Below are 19,986 nucleotides of genomic sequence, written 5' to 3'. Positions count from 1 at the left end.
TCTAGGTGCACGGGCTTCAGTAGTTGTGGCACGCAGGCTCAGTAGTTGTGGCTCACGGGCTCTAGAGAGCAAGCTCAGTAGTTGTGGTGCACAGGCTTAGTTGCTCCACGGCATGTGGGATCTTCCTGGACCAGGGCTCGAACCCGTGTCTCCTGCATTGGCAGGCGGATTCTTAACCACTGCGCCACCAGGGAAGCCCGAAATAATTCTTTATTTTTTAACCCCAGTGGCCTTGCTGCCTGGCTAATCCATGGAGGTTCTGTAGCTACAGTGGGACTCATCCCTCTGATTTTCTGTAACCTGGACCCAGTATGGATCCATGTGCATCTGGCAGAGACCAATCCTGTTTCCTCCATGGCTCTGATTTCTCCTTCCTTCACTCGGAGAATGCACACCCATAAGAAGGTACTCAACTTCCCATCTCAGCCCCAACTTAGAACTTTATGACTTAGGGCCAGTCTCCACTCTGTGCCTCAGTTTCCCCATCTATAAAGTGGACACGATGATGGCACCCACCTCGCCGGGTTGTGTGAGCTTTAAAATAACCACCTGTGTAACACCCCCAGGACCTAGTACATAGTGAGCACTCATAAATCTTATGATCACTATTATCATTCCTCTAAAAATCCTGTTCTCTTTGGTCTCCATCAGGAGGTGTGCGCAGAGAGTTGGTACCCAGCTTTCTGCTTTTAACCCCAATGGCACTGGCTAAAGTAAATCCTGCTCCCTGTGTGCAGGCACAAATTGCTTTTCCATTTTGTGGTCGGACGCCTAACCCTGCTCTGTCTTCCCCTTGTGGCGGCTCCGCTGTCACCGACACCCGTTTCCCAGGGGTCTCTGGGACTCCATGCACGCGGAGAGCCTGTCTCCCGGGTCCTGAGTGCTCCACCTACCATATGCTTCTCCTGCCTCAGCGCCGTGTCCAGATGCAGCAGGTCTTTTAAGTGAAGGTTGTAGATACACAAGTCAAGGTCCACGCTGAAAAGTCCAAAGAGAAACAGAAGAGGCTTTCAGAGTATTTGAAGTGGGGGGTCAGGTTACCGAGTTATCAGTACCTCCCTGCAGGATAAGCCACGGTGCATCCTGACTCCAGATTTTAAATTCTGCGGCCTGCAGAAATTGCTCACAGCCACCCCGGGTGCATAAGGAGCAATCGAAGTAGCCATCTGAAACCCACTTGTGACCAGAAGGAAACAGCTGCCCGAGACATCAAAGACAGAACACAGGAAGAGATGGAAGGTGAGAGAAATGAAAAAGAGCACTCCCCCCCAGACCCCCCCCCGGCATTTTCATGTCTTGTGTCACGTGTCATCCTTCCTTTCTGCCATCATGTACACATTCTCACAGCCATTTACAGATGAGGAAACTGACTCAGGAAATCAAGAGTCAGAGAAATCAAGTCGTGGTCACGTGGTCACAGGGGCAGATAACTGAAGATAAAGGCCTTGACATTTTCTCCGACATAGGCAAATGCATTTGAAGTGACTACACTCCCACCTGAACTGTTCAAGTCCTCTTCGTCCGAAAGGGAAGAAACACCCCTTCCCAGCCAGGCAGGGGAGCCAAGAAAGCTCCAATTAAACGAAGTCCCTCCTTCCCGGGGCCACCTTCAGAGTCAACACCAAGCTCAGGGTTCTGAGTCCACTCTTTCCACAGTCCTGAGCCAGGCCATGCCTGGTTCAAATAAACCAGGGCTCCTTGGACTCATGGAAATTCAGATCTGAGAGAGGCCTGAGGACTGACGTGCAAACCTGCTGACTAGTTTTTTGAGCACCTGCTGGGTGCTAAGCCTTACTCTGGGCTGGACAGTTTGGCGATTTAGATCATGGGCTGCAAGATAAGGTGGGGGGGTCACACCAGGCTCCAACACTCACCTGCTGCGTGACCTTGGGCAAGTCACTGCCTCTCTGTGTCTCATTTTAGTCTTTGAAAATGAGGGCAATATCAGCATCTACTACACAACCTCAACAACGTAGGGCTGTTAAGAGGAAGTAATTCATTGACTGATTAATACTTGTTCCTCACTGTGCCTGTCCCAGGCTCCCACTGGGTGGTAGTGCACAGCTGTGAATAAGACAGACCTGCTCCTCGTGCCCAAAAGAGAATTAATCCCTGCGAAGTGCTTAATATTTTGTACACAGAAGACACTTAACCAGTGCTAGCTGCTGCTATGCAGTGCACGGGGCAGGTCAGTGATTAAAGGAGGTCCCCTCCGTCTCTCCCCAGGGCTCAGGCCTGGCTCCCTGACCCCCATGCTGGCCAACAGCACACATTCAGCTCCAGCTCTGACACTGGGTCGCTGTGTGTCCATGGCTGAGCCTTTAAGCTCTCTGGGCCTCCATTTCCTCCACTGAGCGTGATACGGCCTATCAGTCTGCATCCTCCATCCCACCCCCTCCTCACCTCTCGCAGGTCAGCGCCTCGGGGAAGCTGCTCGCCCCCAGGAAGGTGCGACCGAGGAACCTGTCATCACTGGCAGCTGAGTGGACGCTGGACAAGGAGCTGCAGTCGTCCTTCTCAGCCTGGCTCAGGCTCCCCAGGCTGCTGGAAGGGGATGCCTCCACGGGCTGGTTCGGCAAGACTGCCTGCTTTAAGGTTTCGTGCAGAGATGGGTTGGAGGAACCGTCGGCCAGAGGCTGGGGGGCAGGAGAGAAAGTGTACTCTCAGTCCACGTGACCCATCATGAGTGTTTCCGTAATTCCGCCAGTGACACACGCGGTGGCTCCCAGGAAGGCCAAGCCGGGGCAGGCAGGGAGGGTATGAGTGGACACCGTGGAGCTTCTGCCCCAGGGGCACGGCCACGGCCCTGGGGGCCTTCGTCACAGCTCTTGTCACGTCGCTTGTCCCCAGAGGCCAGCCCCTCTGCACCAGGCTCCTCCCCTCCAGCTATTAGCCTGGGTCTGTTCCCCGACGGCCCACCTGTACCCACCCTCGGCTGCCAGCTCTGACCTCCCCAGCAGCCCGCCTGCCCTGCCCCACCTCTCTGGCTGCTGTCCCAGACCCCAGGCCCACTCTGTCCACTGACCTGCCCTCGGATAGACTCAAAGCCCCTTAACAAGGAACTCAAGCCCCTTGCACTGCCATGACCACATGAGGTCATAGCCTAGTGCCTGGCACAGCCAGAGAGCTCAGCAAATGTCAGCCATCCCTATGTCCAGCTTCGTTTCCTGCTGCTCCCAGAGGTGCATGCCCAGGTAGCACTGAGCTGCTGGCCAGCTCCAAACCCTCACTAGCATTTCATGCTTCGGAGCCTTTCCAGACCCTTGTCCCCCTGCCTGAAACACCCCTAACTCACTGTCTGCTGGGCTGAAGCATCCCTTCCTCCAGACACAGACCCCTGAATCTTTCTACCCTGATCTCCGGGCCTAGCCCACACCGGGTTCCGCAGGACCCTGGTTATTTCTGTCCTGCCTGCTATTACACGCCTTCCTGCAATGTCCGCCAGGCTGGGAGGGCCTCCAGGGTGAGGACAGTGCTCTCTTGACCACTGGATAATCCCCAGTGCCCACCACAGAGCCTGCCTAGCACGGGTGCTGATGACGAATGAATGCCCCAGGTCTGGGAGTTTTGTACCTTCACCCACCCACCAGGTAGCGAAGGAAGTGGTTCCCAATGTGTGTTCCGGGGAGCAGTCACATGAACCATAACCAGTTACTGCTCACTGTGAGGGTTCCACAGAAAAATCAGTTTGGGAAAGTCTGCGTGAACAAGGTAGAATCATTTCTTTGGTACAGGAATTCTCAGAGCCTTCGATAGGCTCTGGCTGTCCGCAAAAGCAAATAATAATTTAAAACACTGAACACGTACTGAGTGCGCAGACAACACACACTGTTCTAAGCCCTGTGCCTAATTCCCTATCTCACCCTCAAGACAACTGGGTGAGGCAGGAGGGCCCTTTACCCCCATTTTATTGATGAAGAAACTGAGGTCCTGAGAAGTCAGGAAATGGCCAAGAGAAAACGGCTGAGATAGGAGCTGGGTTTGAGTCTGTCCTCTTTATCTCCAGGAGAGCAGGCAGCACTTTCCTCAACTTACTTGACCAGGGAACTGTTTTTTTTTGTGGAACATCACATAGGCCGAGGGCTCCTTGACACATCAAGGAATATGCTGCTCTCTGCAAAACTCCCAGCCACAGGTGTGAACTCCTGGCTCCAGGTGTAAGACCTGAGGGTACGACTCTTGCCCTGCCACTTCCTGCAGTATGACCTTGAACAGATCATTAACCTCTCCAGGCCTCAGTTTCCTTATGCATAAAGTGGAGAAAACAATATTATTTACCTTATAGGAATGTTGCAAGGAATACTGAAATGTGTAACGTATGACAAATGCTTAGCACTGTGCCAGCCCCGTGGTAAATGTTCAGTGTCAGCTGCTGGCATCAGTCCCAGGGTCTGTAAGGATTAATGTTAGCAACTTGTTAGTATTTGTACTAGTGTTAACAGGTCAGGGCAGATGCTGCCCTACTGTGCTGTCACCTGGTGTCCCTGTGGATACCTTGCTATATATACCATGGGCATACCCTGTCCCTGACAACACTGTCATAAAATGGATTAACCCTAAAGTTATGCTCCATTACAAAGCCACAAAATTATCTCTATCAAAATGACTTGCCATAAAATCCTCAAATAGGACCCCAAATTGCACATTTAATCCCCCTTCTCCTACCCCGATCTCTAGCACATTACTGGTTAATTGCGTTTCTAAGACGGAGCTCAGGACTCTCACCCGGAACTTCTGATTGATGGGATAGACGACTTTTGCCTTCAGTGCAAACGCTGTGATATTGCTATTGAAAGATGGCTCACATTCCTGGGAAGGAAAAAAAAAAATGGCATGGGGGCTTTCAGTAAAATGAAGGACAAACCACCAAGAGTTTCCAAAATGCCACATCCCATTTGTAACAGTGGCCTCGGGAAGAGACCATAATAAGCACATTTAGTGCTCACTTGCTAGAAGGATGGATGGATGGATGGAGGGATGGATGGATGGATGGAAGGATGGATGGATACATGGATGGATGGAAGGATGGATGGATGGAAGGATGGATGGATACATGGATGGATGGAAGGATGGATGGAAGGATGGATGGCTAGATAGACATATGAATGGATGGACAGATGGACAGATGAATGGGCAGGTGGATGGATAGATGGGTGTGGGAGGGGTAGCTGTACAGATGGGTGGGTGGGCAAACGGACCGATGTTAAATAGCACATTCTTCATTTAATTCCAAGCCTTCAGCTTTGGAAGAAGTAAGGATTTAAATAACTCGACAACACCAAAAGTTTTCCTAAAAGTTGTGAACCACTTTTTTGGTGGAATACGGAACCAAATATTTTTAGCACTGCCAGGTGTATAAGCACTAACGTGTGGCAATATTCATGCAAGGCTTTTGATTAGACCCTTAAATGAAAAGTAGTGGTTGGACAGGTCTTTTCACTTTTCTGAGCCTCAGTCTTCCCAGAAAGTAAGCAGGTAGCACATCTGCCCCCAAGGACGGTGTGGATAAAGCTCCCAGCAGAGTTGCTGGAACAGAGCAGAAGTGAGGTGACGGACAGCTGTAAGTCACGGTAGTAAAGAGCCACCGTCAAACGCCGCTCGGGGATCATCTCCCCAACCACAGCTGGATGGACCGATTCATGCCTGCTCCACACGATATAGAAAGGCCCCACATCCTTTCCATATCGCTGACCCTGTCAGGGTCACCCCTGCACTCTGCACGGCCGGTGCTGAATAAATGCTTGGCCACAACCAGCGGGTGAATGAAGTTGAGCGGGCAGCAGTTCAGGAGCCCGGCACTCCAGGCCGGGAGGAATCTCTACTCAGCAATTCTGAACTGGCTGGCAGGTGAAAACTGCATCCACATCGATTCCAACACTTTGCAACTAAATCTTAAAAAAAAGAACTCCATAACAAATGACTGATTTCTGATTGCTGAGCTCTCCTTGGAATTACATATCCTATCACAAGGAAAGCAGAAGAATGTATCTCTTCCTCACGCTGTGTGATGTTGAAACAGCACCCGACAGAGCCCGTGACGTGGCCTGTATACATCTCCAGAGAGGCTGTCGCCGTGTGCCCTTCTGAGCAGGGCAGGGGGGGTAAGGTCTGGGGCAAGGGCCCTAGTTCTTGTCATGTCTATCTCTCTCTTCGGACTCGCAACAACAGACTTAGATGACAAGCATGGGGAAAGACCACCAACATGGGGTCCTTAAACTTAAGGACCATTCATGTGTCCATCTATCCATCCTTAAACTTCCAAGGACCCTGCCATTTCCCAGATGGGGAAGATGACACAGAGAGGTTGAGCTGTGCGCCCAAGGTGACACAGCTATTAAATGTCAGAATCAGGATTTGAATCAAATTCCCTGGCTCCAGAGTCCCTCCTCTTCAGCTGACACCATCCATCTCCTTCGACATGACACAAATGAGAACAAGAGGCAGAGCCATGCTTCACCACGCCCCAGGGACATAAGCTGGATCCTGAGATACTTGTCGTTCCCGTATCTGCCACATCCAATGGACCACAAATCCCACCAACTTAACCTCCTAAACATCTCTCAAATCCACAGCCCTGGCCCAAGCCACCATTATATTTACCCCAAGGGGCAGCAATAGCCTCTTATCTGGCTCCCCATCCATGTATTGAGGGCCTACTATGTGCTGGCACTTGATGCGTGTCTGCTCACTTCCTTATCACACGACAGTCAGCTTGGGGAGGTTGATGCCATCACGATCGGGCCCATTTTATGGAAAGGCAAAGGAAGGCTCAGAGGCGGACACTTTCCAATCCAGTCTCCCCCCGTGGCCATCAAAACATATACAATTCCCATCACTTCCTGGCTTAAAACCCTTCCTGGCTTTCCTTGGATCTGAGGGAGCAGAGCAAGGCCTGTCCCCAGCTCCCAGCAGCCAGTCCCAGTCTCTTAGCTGGGGAACTGGTACAACAGCAAAGCGTGGCGGTAAGACTAAAAAGGCTGACTTCAGAACGGGTGACATAATCTGTGGGGCCCCGTGCAAAATGAAAACGGCAGCGGGGTGGGTGGGTCTTGGTCAAAATGATTAAGAATTTCAAGACAGCAGAGTCCAGAAACTGGTGGGGGGGCGGGGGGAGAAGGGGGCGTGGTGACTGGGCACGGGGGTCCGTGTGACCAAAGGGCATGTCCACCTGTGAAGCCGGCCCTGGCTCATGGTCCAGTGGAAACACACTTCTTCAAGGAACGATGCAAAAGCAGAAAGAGCACTGTGCATTTTTAAACTTCTTCCAAACAGAGGTGAAAAGAAAAAGGATGGAACGAAAGGGGTAGAAAATGAGAGGAAGGCTTGGTCTCTGCCTTCCAAGAGTGCATCTTCTAAAGAGGAGACACGAAACAAACATTGCGTTTCAGGGGAAAAACATAATATAGGAAGCAAAGATTATAGACGCAGGGGACCACCTGAGATGGACAGAAGCAGAACCTAGGAACTGGGAGCCTGGGCTGTTTTTAGTTTTTCACAGCTCTTCTTATTAAGTTCAGAAGTCCTCCAAAGTCTGATCATCTCCCCAACCATAGCAACACAATTATTCAGAAAATTGGCTGTAGTGCAAATTTACAACGTAAAACTTCTTCAGCTGAAGCAGTGCGATTTTTCAGAAAATTAGCTAAAACGTAATTGTAGGAAAAGAAAAGCCATTTCACTCTCTGACAAAAGGTGCTCTTTTCGGCAAATGCACAAATACCTCCAGAGGGGAGGTATGCACCCTCCCTCCTCCACAGCCAAAGGACAGGAGGAGGCTGGGGAGTAGCATGCCTCAGAGCCTTCTGGAATTTTGTTTGTTTGTGGCTAACATGAGCTATTTATCAAAACAAGAGTTCATGCAAGGAGTGGCGTGGACCCCAAATGCCTCGGTTTTCTGGGCATTGGAGGATGTCAGGGTTACAGCTCAACTTGCCCTGTCAAAATCAGCCCTGCCCTCATTCCTTGACAAGCTCAGCCTGCAGAAGGCAGGGGGGCATTTTGGCAAGCCAGTCACTGGAACAGGCAGATCTTTAACTTAACTCTTGGCAATTATTAGCTTGATAATGGGCATCGGTGAGGCACAGCTAATGGTTAACAGGTAAAACATTACTAGGTGGGAGAAATGGGTTAGACTTCTGGGGAGGTGGAGAGACTTGGCTCCCCTGCAAAGACTGACTCATTCTGTGGTAGGAGCGTTCACAGAGTTGATTCATGGGTGACCCTGTGGGGCCGCCACCACTACTGTTAACACAAAGCTGAGAACCCTGAGGCTCAGAGAGGTTATGTCTCTTGCCCAACATCACACAGCACACAGGTGGCGGAGCTGGGCCTGGGTTCTAGGATTCTGGATCCCAAAGCCAACGCTGTTTGTATCATATATGAGGCTGCCCTCTCTGTGAGAAGGGTTTTTTTTTTTTTTTCAAATAGGTTTATTGACATATAATTCATGCAATTGAACCATGTAAATTGGATACTTTTCGGTATATTCACAGATAGGTGCAACCATTACCACAGTCAGTTTTAGAACATCTTTATCATCTCAGTAGAAAACGTGTACCCTTTAGCTATTACCCCTACCCCTCCCATTCTCTGCCCCACCCTAAGCAACCACCAATCTACTTTTGGTGTCTGTAAGTTTACCTGTTCTGGACATTTCAGATGAATAGAATGCTAGAACATGTGGTCTTTTGTGACTGGCTTCTTTCAGTTAGCATACTATTTTCAAGTTTCACTCATGTTGTTTCTGTGGCTGAACAGTATTCCATTGTATGGAAGGACCACATTCTGTTCATTCATTCGTCAGCTGACGGACATTTGGGTTTCCACGTTTTGGCTATCGTGATTAGGGCTGTCAGAAACATTTGTGCACGTGTTTTTGCGTGGACGTATGTTTTCATTGCTGTGAGCAGGGTGTTAATCCTATGGGGTGAGAGGAACAGTGGCATAGGGATAGATGAGGGAGAGAGAGAAACTAAGACAGGGAGACATCACAAAGCCACACTGTCACACTCTCCCACACAGGCCCACAGAGATGCACATGGAGAGACACACACAAAAACAGAGATGGACACGCAGTGAGATGCACTGATACACACATAGACAGACACCCATGGAAAGACAAGCACCTGGAAACAGAGAGGCTGGGAGTGTGAGCTCGAGACACACAGCACAGACAAGGAAGGGAGGACTCATCTCCGCGAACAGCCAGGCGCTCTCTCTTCCTCTCCAGCTCCCCATGTCTCAGCCCTGGGAGGGCAGCTGATTGCTCCACAGGGTCTGGCCCAGCGTGGGGAAGGGAAGCCCTGTCTCTAGAACCCTTGGGAAGTACAGACAGGGAGGGTGACTCGAACACTGAATTTTCAGCTTAATTAGAAGCTTTTCCTATTCATTTCCAACTTTTTGGTGAAATTTGTTTTAGAATACCCAATGCACTTTCCTTGCTTGGTAAGCAGAAGCTGCAGAACATGACTGAGTGTCAGAGGCTGCGGGGTGTGGGGAAGCAGCCCTCCCGGGCAGAAGCTGAACACCCCCAGGCCCAAATCTCAGCTACGTGATGAGGACAGTGACCTGGCTCCACGAGCCTCAGTTTCCCCACCTGGAAAATGGGCAAATAAACAAGGTCTACATCATGGGGTGCTGAGAGGATTGCATGAGAGAATTCACACGAGTGTTTACATCACTCAAAAATGACACGTGAAAATGCCTGGAATTCAGTAGATGCTAAATAAGAAACTTGGTTCCAATCTTTCCCCTTTTCCCAACACCTCTCTCTCTCTCTCTCTCTCTCTCTCTCTCTCTCTCTCCCCCCCAGCCCTACCTACCTACCTACTTACCTACCTACCTAGATGTCTATATTCACCTTTGGGCAATTGAGGCTGGAGTCAAATGGGAAAATGACTGGAGTCTGGTCCTTTCTAGGGACCAGGAAGTGACTAGAAAGAACGCATCTTTGGAAAAAGCACCCTCTCCATCCATGGAGCTTATGCAGGAAGTGATGCCCTATGGGCTAATTCAGGCTGGATGGAGTGAGGAGAGGAGCAACAAGGAAGGTACAGGGAGCATCCATCTTTTAACATCTCCATCGGAGGCCCGGAACTCCCACTCCTAGATATTTACTTAAAAGAAATAAAACAAAATGAAAACAAACTTACAAACATTCACAGAAGCCTTGTTCAGAACAGCCAAGCACTGGAAACAACCCACACTGTGACACATCCCCACAGCGGGCTGAGCAATTAAAAGGGACAAATGACAAGTGCAACGACGACCTGGATCAGCAGGCACAGGAAAGCATGTGATTGCATTCATGTAAAGTTCTAGAACAACAAAACCAATCATGGCGATGGAAATCACAGCAGTGGCTGCCTATGAAAGGGGCACTAGAGAAGAACTTCCCAGAGTAAAGGAACGTTCCCGATTGGGGTCTTCGTTACAGGGGTGTATACACTTGTCACTCATTAAACTGTAAGCTTAAAATCTGTGCATTTTTTCTATGTAAAGTATACCTCCAAAAGAAGCCTATTTGGACATGAGAACTGTTGGGGCTCTTCTGGATGAAATCCAGGTAGGGAACGGGACACCCAGCGTGAGTCTCTTCCAGTGCACCCCAAACACCCAGCTTACGTTCAGAGCCTCCTCATCCTTTGAAGTCGGTGCTTCTCTCATCCTCCTCCTGGATGGGGAGCCGGTTTCCGACAGGGTCTGAACGTTAGGCTCCAAATTCTTGAGCAGACTCTGAGAGTCATCTTTCTAAAATCCAAAGGTGGGGTGGAGAGAACACATTGAAATTGGTCAGCCTAGTGCCCCTGTGACATTAGCCACCAATTCCCCACCCCCAGCCATCAGGGCTACTCATCTCTGCTCCGGGCCTGGCCCTCTGTGTGCAGTGCTTCCCTCCACCTGGAGTCAGGTCCACATCCTTCAAGACTGTCCAGGTGTCACCCTCCTGACAAGCCCCAAAGCCCCATCTTAGCGTGTCCTCAGGACGTGGAGGCAATACTTGGATCAAAGCTCATTCCAGGGCTTCCTTGGTGGTGCAGGGATTAAGAATCCGCCTGCTAACGCAGGGAACATGGGTTTGAGCCCTGGGCCAGGAAGATCCCACATGCCACAGAGCAACTAAGCCCGTGCACCACAACTACTATAGCCTGCACTCTAGAGCCCGCGAGCCACAACTACTGAGCCCACGAGCCACAACTACTGAGTCCACATGCCACAATTACTGAAGCCCATGCACTGCAACGAAGAGTAGTCCCTGCTCACTGCAATTAGAGAAAGCCTGCATGCAGCAATGAAGACCCAACACAGCCAAAAATAAATCAGTTAATTAATTAATTAATTAATTTTAAAATAGCTCATTCCATTGTTTCTCTGAGTTGGTCCCCACTTCCCCAGCTCCTGTAGCCTGTGAGCTCCTTGGGGTGGGGTAACAGCTTAACATGGAGAATGACACATAAATATTAAAATTCCTGTTACTTCCTATAATGTGATTGGATAATTTTTAAGGAAATATCTTAGGTAACCTTAAACTATAGAATGGTTTCTGTTGTGAGCTACAGTTGATGCTCATTATTTGTGGATTCTGTATCTGCAAATTTGCCTACTTGGTAAATTTATTTGTAATCCCCCAAACCGACACTTGGGGTGTTTTTGCGGTCCTTCCTGGACATGAGCAGAAATGTGAAAAATGTGAATTGCCCGATGTGCAGTTTCCAAATGAGATTGAACAAGGCCACACTCTACTTTCTTGTCTCAGCTCACACCGCAAACAAGTGTCCTTTCCATGTTCTACTCAGTACCATTCTTTTTTAGCATTTTTGTTGGTGATTTTGTTGAAAATGACCCCTAAGTGCTGTCTAGTGTTTCTAAGGACAAGAAGACTGTGATGTGCCTTATGGAGAAAATGTATGTATTAGATAAGCTTTGTTCAGGCATGAGTTATAGTGCTATTGGCTGTGAGTTCAAGGTTAATGAATCAAGCATGTTGAATGAGGCATCTTTAAACAGAAACACACATAAACACACGTATTGATTGGTTAATGAAAATACTGTGACCAGGATCTTGTAGAAACAAAACCCTGCATCTCCCCTGGGAACAATGCTTCAGTATTTGCTAATCCTATGTTTGTACTGATTTTATAGAACATAATTATCTACTGTATTGAAAATCCTATTATGCCAGAGATACTTATTAAGCCTCTTTTTGACCACTGGCTGCTCATGGCTATAATCTTGAACTGAGGATATATCACCAGTTTGTCATTGAGTTAGTCACCAACTATTATAGAGCATCTACTCAGTGTCAAGCCTTAATCTAGTCACTGGGAATAGAGTAACGAACAAAACAAACAAAGCCGCTGCCTTCATGGAGTTTATTTTCTAGTGACAGAACAGAGACATAAGCAAACAAAGAAATAAATATATAGTGTGTAGGAGGTGTAAGTGCTATAGGGAAAATCAATGGAGGATGGGGGAATGGAGAGCGATGGGAGGGGAAGGCCTTTTGGACAAGGTGTCATTTGAAAAGAAACTTGATGGAAGTGAGAGAGCAAGCCATTCAGATATCACAGGGACAAGCATTTCAGGGTGAGGGCACAGCAAGTGCAAAGGCCCTGAGGCATAAGCATGCTCAGCATGTCCAGGGAAGCCCATGTGTCTGGAGCAGTTGGGGGTAGGGTAGGCAAGGTTAGATGAAGCCAGAGATTTGGGGGTTGTTTGTTTAGCAGCCATAGCTGACCAGTACAAGGCTTCTGCAGGGAAGGACCTGGTCCAATCACTGTACAGTAGAGACTCCAGGAGAAAAACCTCAGTCACCCAAGGAGGAATATCAGATTTTTTGCTCCCCAATTAAAAATGGCCAGGAGATCAAGGGTCACCAGCCATTTCAGGACAGATTCTAATATGAAAGACAAACCCCAAAACAAAAGGAAAAAGCAGGCAGGAAATAGACACTGCATGGGGAAAAGAAAACTAAAAACAAACAATTATAATATCCTCAGAGAGATAAGAGAAGATTTTACAGTCACAAAATAAGAACAGGCTAGTAAAAACATAGACTATTCTGAGGACAAAAAGAACTCTTGAAAATTAAGAATATGAAAAACTCAGTACAAGTATAAAGTTGAGAAAAGTCTCCCAAAAAACAGCATAAAAAGACAAAGAGATCACAAATAGGAGAGAAGGAAGATAATTAGAGGCCCAATTTAACCAAAAACTGATAGGAGTTCCTGAAAGAAGCAACAGAACATAGAGAAAGAAAAGAGTCATTAAAGAAATCAAGAAAATGAATTTCTAGATTGAAAGGGCCTTCTGAATGCACAGCACAATAAGTAGCATTTGATTTCCACCAAGACCCATTCTGGTGCATTTCACATACTGGGAATAAAGAAAAGATCCTTTAAGATTCTATTGAGGAACAGAAGAAAAAAAAGAGATACTATGCAAAATATCAAGGATCAGAATACAACCTGATTTCTCAACATCAACAATGGAAATTGAAAGACAAATGGAGAAAATGCCTTCAAAATTCTGGGGGAAAATTATTTCCAACCTGGAATTCTATAACTTAACTACTCTAACCAAATTAAGTATAAAGATAGAAAAAGATATTTTCAGACATATAAATTCTCAAAAGAACTTCCACCTATCCTTTTCTCAGAAAGCTACTGGAGGATGTGCTCCATCCAAATGAGGAAATTAGCCAATAAAGACAGTGTAGGAGATCCTGAAAGAGGGTCCAACCCAGGAAAGAGGTGAAGGTGTTCCAGCATGATGGCCCCAAGAGGTCCCAATGGTGACAGCAAAAGCCTACAGCAGCTGTTTCTCAAACTTTAAGAACAAAGAGACCATGGGAGGGCTTGTTAAACACAGCTTGCTGGACCCACCTCCAGAGATTCTCATCAGTGAGTCTGGGGTGGGGCCCCAGAACTGGCATTTCTAACAAGCTCCCAGGTGACACTGATGAGATTGCTCTGGTTCACTATGAGAATAGCAACGGTCTAGAGGCAACCAGCTCATATTGGAGAGTTCAAAAGCTTTCTGGGAGAGAAGTTTTCCTCGAAGATAAAACTGATTGAATACCTAATGTATTCAAATATCATGAAAGAAAATGTAGACAAATGGGGGAAAGTTTACTGTTAAACAGATGATAAGTACACAGAATCTAAGCAAATGAAAAAAATGGGTAATTATTAATTTCAGGGAAAACAAAGTATTGTGCAAAAAAGGAAAGTAATCATAAGTACAGCGGATCCTTGGCTGACAGTGAATTATGTTTACAGAATTGTAATAGCGAAAACACCAAATACTGATTTCACCAAAATTACCCCATAACCACATAGGGAGGTGGTGATGGTGGATGAGCGGGTGTAAGTATGAAGGAGGGGAGAAAAGAGAGCTAAATCACTCCGCACTTCCGCAGTGGGAAGTCAAGCAGCCATGTCAGCACATTATTTAGAAGTAAATGACCAAAATAGCCAGCTGAACAAGAGTCGAACAAGATGGCTTCTGAAAAGTGGGAAATGGTTGCAAATGAACATTTTAAATTATGTGCATGTGTAACTTTGATGCAAAAAAAAAAAAGTTTTAATGATGAAATAAATAAAACTAATAAACAAAATAAAACAGAAACCACAAAGGGAAAGTGGTGCAAGACAGAATTATGAGCTGGGTGACCTGGACCACAGGAGGAGAACAGAGTGCCCGGAACCCAAGAGGGAGGAAGTGTCTGATCCAGCCTGAAGTTGGGAACATTTCCCTACATGGTTTTCTTTCTGGGCCCTGAAGGATGGGTGGGACAAGAGGCAAAGAACAGATGTGCAGAAGGGCAGCGACATCTGGGGATCAAGGGGATTCTGGGTGGCTGGATGCATGGGCGCCCATGTCCCAGGGAAGGCCAGTCGCCTTATATACCATGCGAGGAAACTGGACATGATCTTGTATAGGTAACCAGGAGCCACTGGAGGTTTTTAACCAGGACAGTCATATTGTTTCTATTTTAGAAATAGAAACTAGAGGCAGGAGACGGAGGAAAGGACACTTAGAAAGGAGTGCTACAAAGGTCACATCCAAACCATCAGAAAATCCAATCAGCCCTACCCTTGAGCCAGAGCCCCCTCCATAGCTACAAACCTGGTCTGAGCCACCATCACCCTCAACTGGACTAGTGCAGCTGTGACCGACCATCTGTGCAAACCCAGACAGCTTGGTGAGTCTCTGTCAGCCTCAGCTTACTCAGCTGTGAAATGGGCTACTCTATGGTCTGAATGTTTGTGTCCCTTTCCCTCTCAGTTAATGTATTGAAATTCTAACCCACAAGGTGATGGTATTTGGAGGTGGGGCCTTTGGGAGGTGATTAAGTCATGAGGGTGGACCCCCCATGAATGGGATTAGTGCCCTGATAAAAGAGGCCCCAGCAGCTCCCCTGTCCCTTCTGCCATATGAGGACACAGCAAGAAGTCAGTCATCTGCAACCTGGAAGAGGACCTTAGCCAGAACCCAACCATGCTGGCACCCTGATCTTGGACTCTTGGCCTCCAGAACTGTGAGAAATAAGTTTGTGTTGTTTATCAGCTACCCAGTTGATGGTATTTTTGTTATAGCAGCTTAGACTAAGACAGATATTAACTGCCATCTTACCAGGTAGTGGATGACTAAACACTCTGACTTAGGGGTTCAGACAGACTGCAGTTGAAGTCCAGCCACTGTTCATTCATCATGTGACCCTGGACAGAGAACAACCTTGCAGAGCCTAGATGTCCTCACCTGGAAAGTGAGGCTGACAGTCCCCCCACTCAAAGGCTTGAAGTGAGAATATAGAAACAAATGCCCGCAAACTCCTGGCAAGGGGCCTGGCACCCAGGAAAGGCTCTGACGTGTTACTTCCCTCTTCACACAAAGAGCCAGTGTTTCTTAATCACCAGCGGGATGTGACAACCTCAAACTTACCTACAAGCATCTTGCACTATGTTAATTTCAATTTTTATCACCCCTTTGCAGCACGACACGCCCCTGAATTCACCTGCCATGTGAGATGCTTACATCTGCTGGATGCATCCCCTTCTCATGTGGGCCAGGAATGGGGGAACAAAACCACACCACCTCATCTCAGATCCCACCAGACTTCATCCCTCAAAGAGGTCAAAGCTGCAGGGATCTAAAACAGTGATCATACCACCACTGATAGAATGCCTGCTCTATGCCCGATACCTCCACACAACATCCGATTCCATAACAACAACTGCCATATGAAGCATCCATTAATCCCTTTCAGGCAGCCACCTGTGACCAATCCCATCCACCTCCTATACAGTGGCTTTGGGTTAGACACACACGCCTGTCATTTGGCAAGTTATTTTAACCTCTCTGTGCCTCAGTTTCCTCATCTGCAAAATGGGGACATTAATGAAACAAGCTCACAAGCTGTTCTGCAAAGTCAATGAGATCATTTTCAGGTAGAAAGTGTAGCTCAGCACTCAGCATACAGCCAGAATTCAATAAATGCTAGCATTTTCATTTCCCCATCACAGAACTCATGATGGGGCTGTGTTATAATCAAGTGTTTACTTGTAATCGGTCCATCCAGAGGCTTGTGAACCTCCAGAGGCAGGAGCAGGGTTTATCCTGTACATTGATGTGGTGTCTAAGCCCCTAGGCCATGCCTGGCAGTAGAAGGTGCTCAGCAAACTCTTGCTGTGTGGTCGAATGTTGAATGCATGCTGATGTAGCAGCTGGGACTCAAGAGGAGCTAACCGGGTAATGCACACAGCAAGGAAGCAGAATGGACATCCAGGGGAGGGAAAATCCCCTGCCCTCCTGTCCACCACGCTGAGCTCTGCCCATAACTCCAAACGCTTAGTGTTACAGATGAGGAGACTGAGGCCTGGAGGCCTTCATCAGCTAAGGTCACACATTGTTGTCAGATGGAGCAGACACTTCGGGGCAACTCCAAGCCAGAGCCCTTCTGTCACTTGGCCGGCTCCCTCTGAAATCACTGTCTCCAGCCGCCTCCCGGAGCAGAAGGGGAATCACCCAGGGCAAGACCTTTTGCGAGCGATGCCCAAAATCACGCTCAAATGGACTCCGAGAAGGGGGCTGGAAACCCGGACCACAGGGCCGAGGAAGACCGCGCCCCCGCGCCCCACACCCCGGTTGCCCGCTCGGCCGACCCACCTGGTGCGGCGGACGCGGGCGGGCGGCGCGGCAGCCGAGCCAGAGGCCGAGGCCGAGGCCGAGGCCGAGTGCGGTGCCCAGCAGCACGGCGGGGACCAGCAGCGCGGGCGCCGGCCTTACCGCCTCCCGGCCCAGTTGCAGCCGCGCGTCGCTCCCACAGGTCGCCGCGCCACGGGCCATCGGGGGTGCTCAGGCGGCCGGCCCGCCGCATCCCACCCGACGCCGCGCGCTGCCCCCGCCCGCCGCTCGGAGCTCCATCCACGCCAGGTCCTCAGTGGACCTGCTCCCCGGCGGGCCAGGGGCACGGCGCGCTCCGCCGACTCCTCCGGCCTTTGCAGCCTCCTTCCTCCAGCTCCCCTCCTGCTTCCCGGCGCTGCCCAGCCGGAGGGAGGAGCCTGGACCCTCCGCCCAAAACTTTGAACCACCCCCGCCTCCAGCCCTGCCTTTGCACTGAGCATGCCCGGCCAGAGGCGTGCTTCTCAGCCAGGAGGACCTTTTGGGAGGAGTCTCGTTTTGCACGGGCCTCTTGACTTCCAGAGGAGGAGGGGACCACAGCCAGGGAGGAGGGTTTTGCTCGGTTGTTTAGTGAGTGCTTAGGATTTGTTAAGCATTTAGCCTGATGATCCGAGTAACTTTCTTAGCAACCTTCGGAGATGGGCACTATTGCGCGCCCTTCCTCCTGATGAGGATCAGGGTCAGCACTAAGTGATACATTGCAAGTCTGACTCAGCCTTGCTCCTGACCTCTACCAATTGGCCCCCTTTGGACCGCACAGTCCAGCCTTGCCTCTGAACTTGTTTGCCTGCAGACTCCTGTTTTAATACTATTTTCTTCCAGGATGGTCAATGCTTTCCTCTAAGACTACGTGTAGGGAGATTGTTACACTCAGCCCCTGCTAGCCAGGAGATGCTGCGTGGTCATTCATTCACTCAGCATTTCCAGAGACCCTACTGTTTGAACCAGCACCAGGGCAGCCACCAACCAGACAAGGTCCACCAGTGAGGATTTCACAGCTGTGTGGGGAGAGAGGCAGAAGAATTCAGCAACTGTTCTTTCTTTAAGCAACATTTACTGATGCTAGCTTTCTTTCTGGGTGCTGGGGTACACACACACACACACACACACACACACACACACACACACACGCACACACACACACGTGCATGCGTGCACGAATGCACTCACACCCCTACCCTTTGGAGCTTAATTCCCTGTGAGGGCCAGAGCAGGGGTACCATGGGGATCTCTGGGGATCCAGAGAGGGGTTTTGTGTCTTTGACCTGGACGTCCAGCTCAAGTTTCTGGCTTTTTCCATCATTTCCTCTTCACTCCTTCCAAGTTGGCAAGATAGGAACTATTATCTAGATTTACTTTTTATGGATGAAGAAACTGACAGCCAGACAGGAGTAGTGGCTCATTCAAGGTCTTGCAATAGGAAACTGGGCACATACATTCACACCCGTGTCTGTCTGGTTTTAGGACTCACACTCTCTGCCATGAGGTGCTTCTTATATGTTTCCTTAGGAGCATCTCCAAGGCTCCTGGGAACATGTATGAGGGCAATAACCAGAAGTTCTTGCTTTATGCTGGCTATTTCTTTGGATACTCAGGCTTTTATTTCTTAAAATGTAGTGTTCTTTGCATCTTACTTTATTATAAAATTGGTTGCATATCGAAATCATCCTTTACATTTCTCACTAATAGAATGAATGCTCCAGCAATATGCTAGCATTGAGTCTTTGGCCTTGTCTCACTCCTGGCACATGCTGCGTACCCCCAAGGACAGTATACCCTGTGCGGAAAGCTTGGCTAATAAACTCTCAGACTCCCAAACCCCACTGTCTTGTTCCTGTCTAGTCAGGAAAGGACGGTCCTCGGAGGGGCAGGGTAAGAAGGAGCACAGGTGCCAGGCTTCCTGGCCCGAGGCTGCAGACAGCATGACAGGCTGCCCTGCAGGAAGGCTGCAGGAGGGTGAAGAGGTGTAAGCTGTCGCTTGGGGCCCAGGGTAGTAATAGCCCTGCTGCCATGGAGAGTTCTGGGAGTTTGCTCAGCTGCTGCCTCCTGGCTCCAGACACCAACTCCCCTATTTTTGGTTCCCCAGAGAGGTCCCCCAGTGGCTGTCCTGACTACCTGCCCACCCCTCCCTCCTGGGGGAATGTGAAGGTGGCTTCTTGGACATGTCCAAGGGCTCATCCACAGCAAGGGTTCACACAGTGGGAACCTCACTGAGTTGAACAGAACCCAACAGGACATGAACAGTGGCCTTCCTCTCTAGCATCTGAGCTGCCTTTTCCCTCCCAGCCTCTCTCCTTGCTGTCCTGTATCCCCGTGACCCTGCCTCTCCAAAAGTTTCACAGTTCTCTAATGGGGGGCTGGTGGGCCTGGGCAGACTCTGGATTCAGCGCGGGGTGTGTGTGTGTCAGGGAAGCCTTGATGGAGGAGGTGAGTCTGAGCTGAAACTTAGAGAACCGAGGAGGCATTAATGGAGGGGCACTTGGAGCCCCTGAAATCTTTGGAGGCAGGGGTCACCCAGTCTGATTTTGGTAGAGCCCCCCGCTGGGGCGCGATCAAACTCAAGTGTGGCTGCCCAGCGCCCGCCGCGCCAGCCTGGCTCCCTCCCGCCTACGTCGGTCTTGGTCCTCAGCCTCCTCCGGTCCGGTCCCGCCAAGCCCCAGATGCCTGTGTCTGATCCAAAAAACTTTGCGCGGAGGCTCTCACTGAGCATGCTCGGCGGCGGCGGGGCGGGCCTGGGGTCCGGAAGCTGCTCCAACTCGGCCTTCCCCCGCCACGTCTGGGGTCTCGCGTCCCTGGCTGGCG

The 19,986-nt window shown here is 49.4% G+C and overlaps 1 protein-coding gene across 7 annotated transcripts in view; it reads right to left on the bottom strand.

Annotated features, from left to right (window-relative positions):
• EVC (EvC ciliary complex subunit 1) overlaps positions 1-17,558 on the bottom strand; it is an 84,847-nt gene extending 67,289 nt beyond the window's left edge. For 6 of the 7 annotated variants that reach the window (XM_059067450.2, XM_059067451.2, XM_059067454.2 and 3 more), the window contains exons 1-5: positions 17,170-17,558; positions 10,624-10,749; positions 4,726-4,809; positions 2,404-2,636; positions 894-978 (exon numbers count right to left, since the gene is read on the bottom strand). In XM_059067450.2, the coding sequence (XP_058923433.1) occupies positions 894-978; positions 2,404-2,636; positions 4,726-4,809; positions 10,624-10,749; positions 17,170-17,349 (708 nt within the window). In that variant the 5' untranslated portion in view covers positions 17,350-17,558. The remainder of the gene's footprint in view (positions 1-893; positions 979-2,403; positions 2,637-4,725; positions 4,810-10,623; positions 10,750-17,169) is intronic. The other variant, XM_067036397.1, reaches the window with a different exon arrangement.
• Positions 17,559-19,986: the final 2,428 nt, after the last annotated feature.

The sequence above is a fragment of the Kogia breviceps genome, chromosome 6 (assembly GCF_026419965.1).
Source record: "Kogia breviceps isolate mKogBre1 chromosome 6, mKogBre1 haplotype 1, whole genome shotgun sequence".
NCBI classification, from domain to species: Eukaryota; Metazoa; Chordata; class Mammalia; order Artiodactyla; family Physeteridae; genus Kogia; species Kogia breviceps.
Note: the sequence above shows the minus strand (reverse complement) of the source record. Positions and strands in the feature narration are given on the sequence as shown.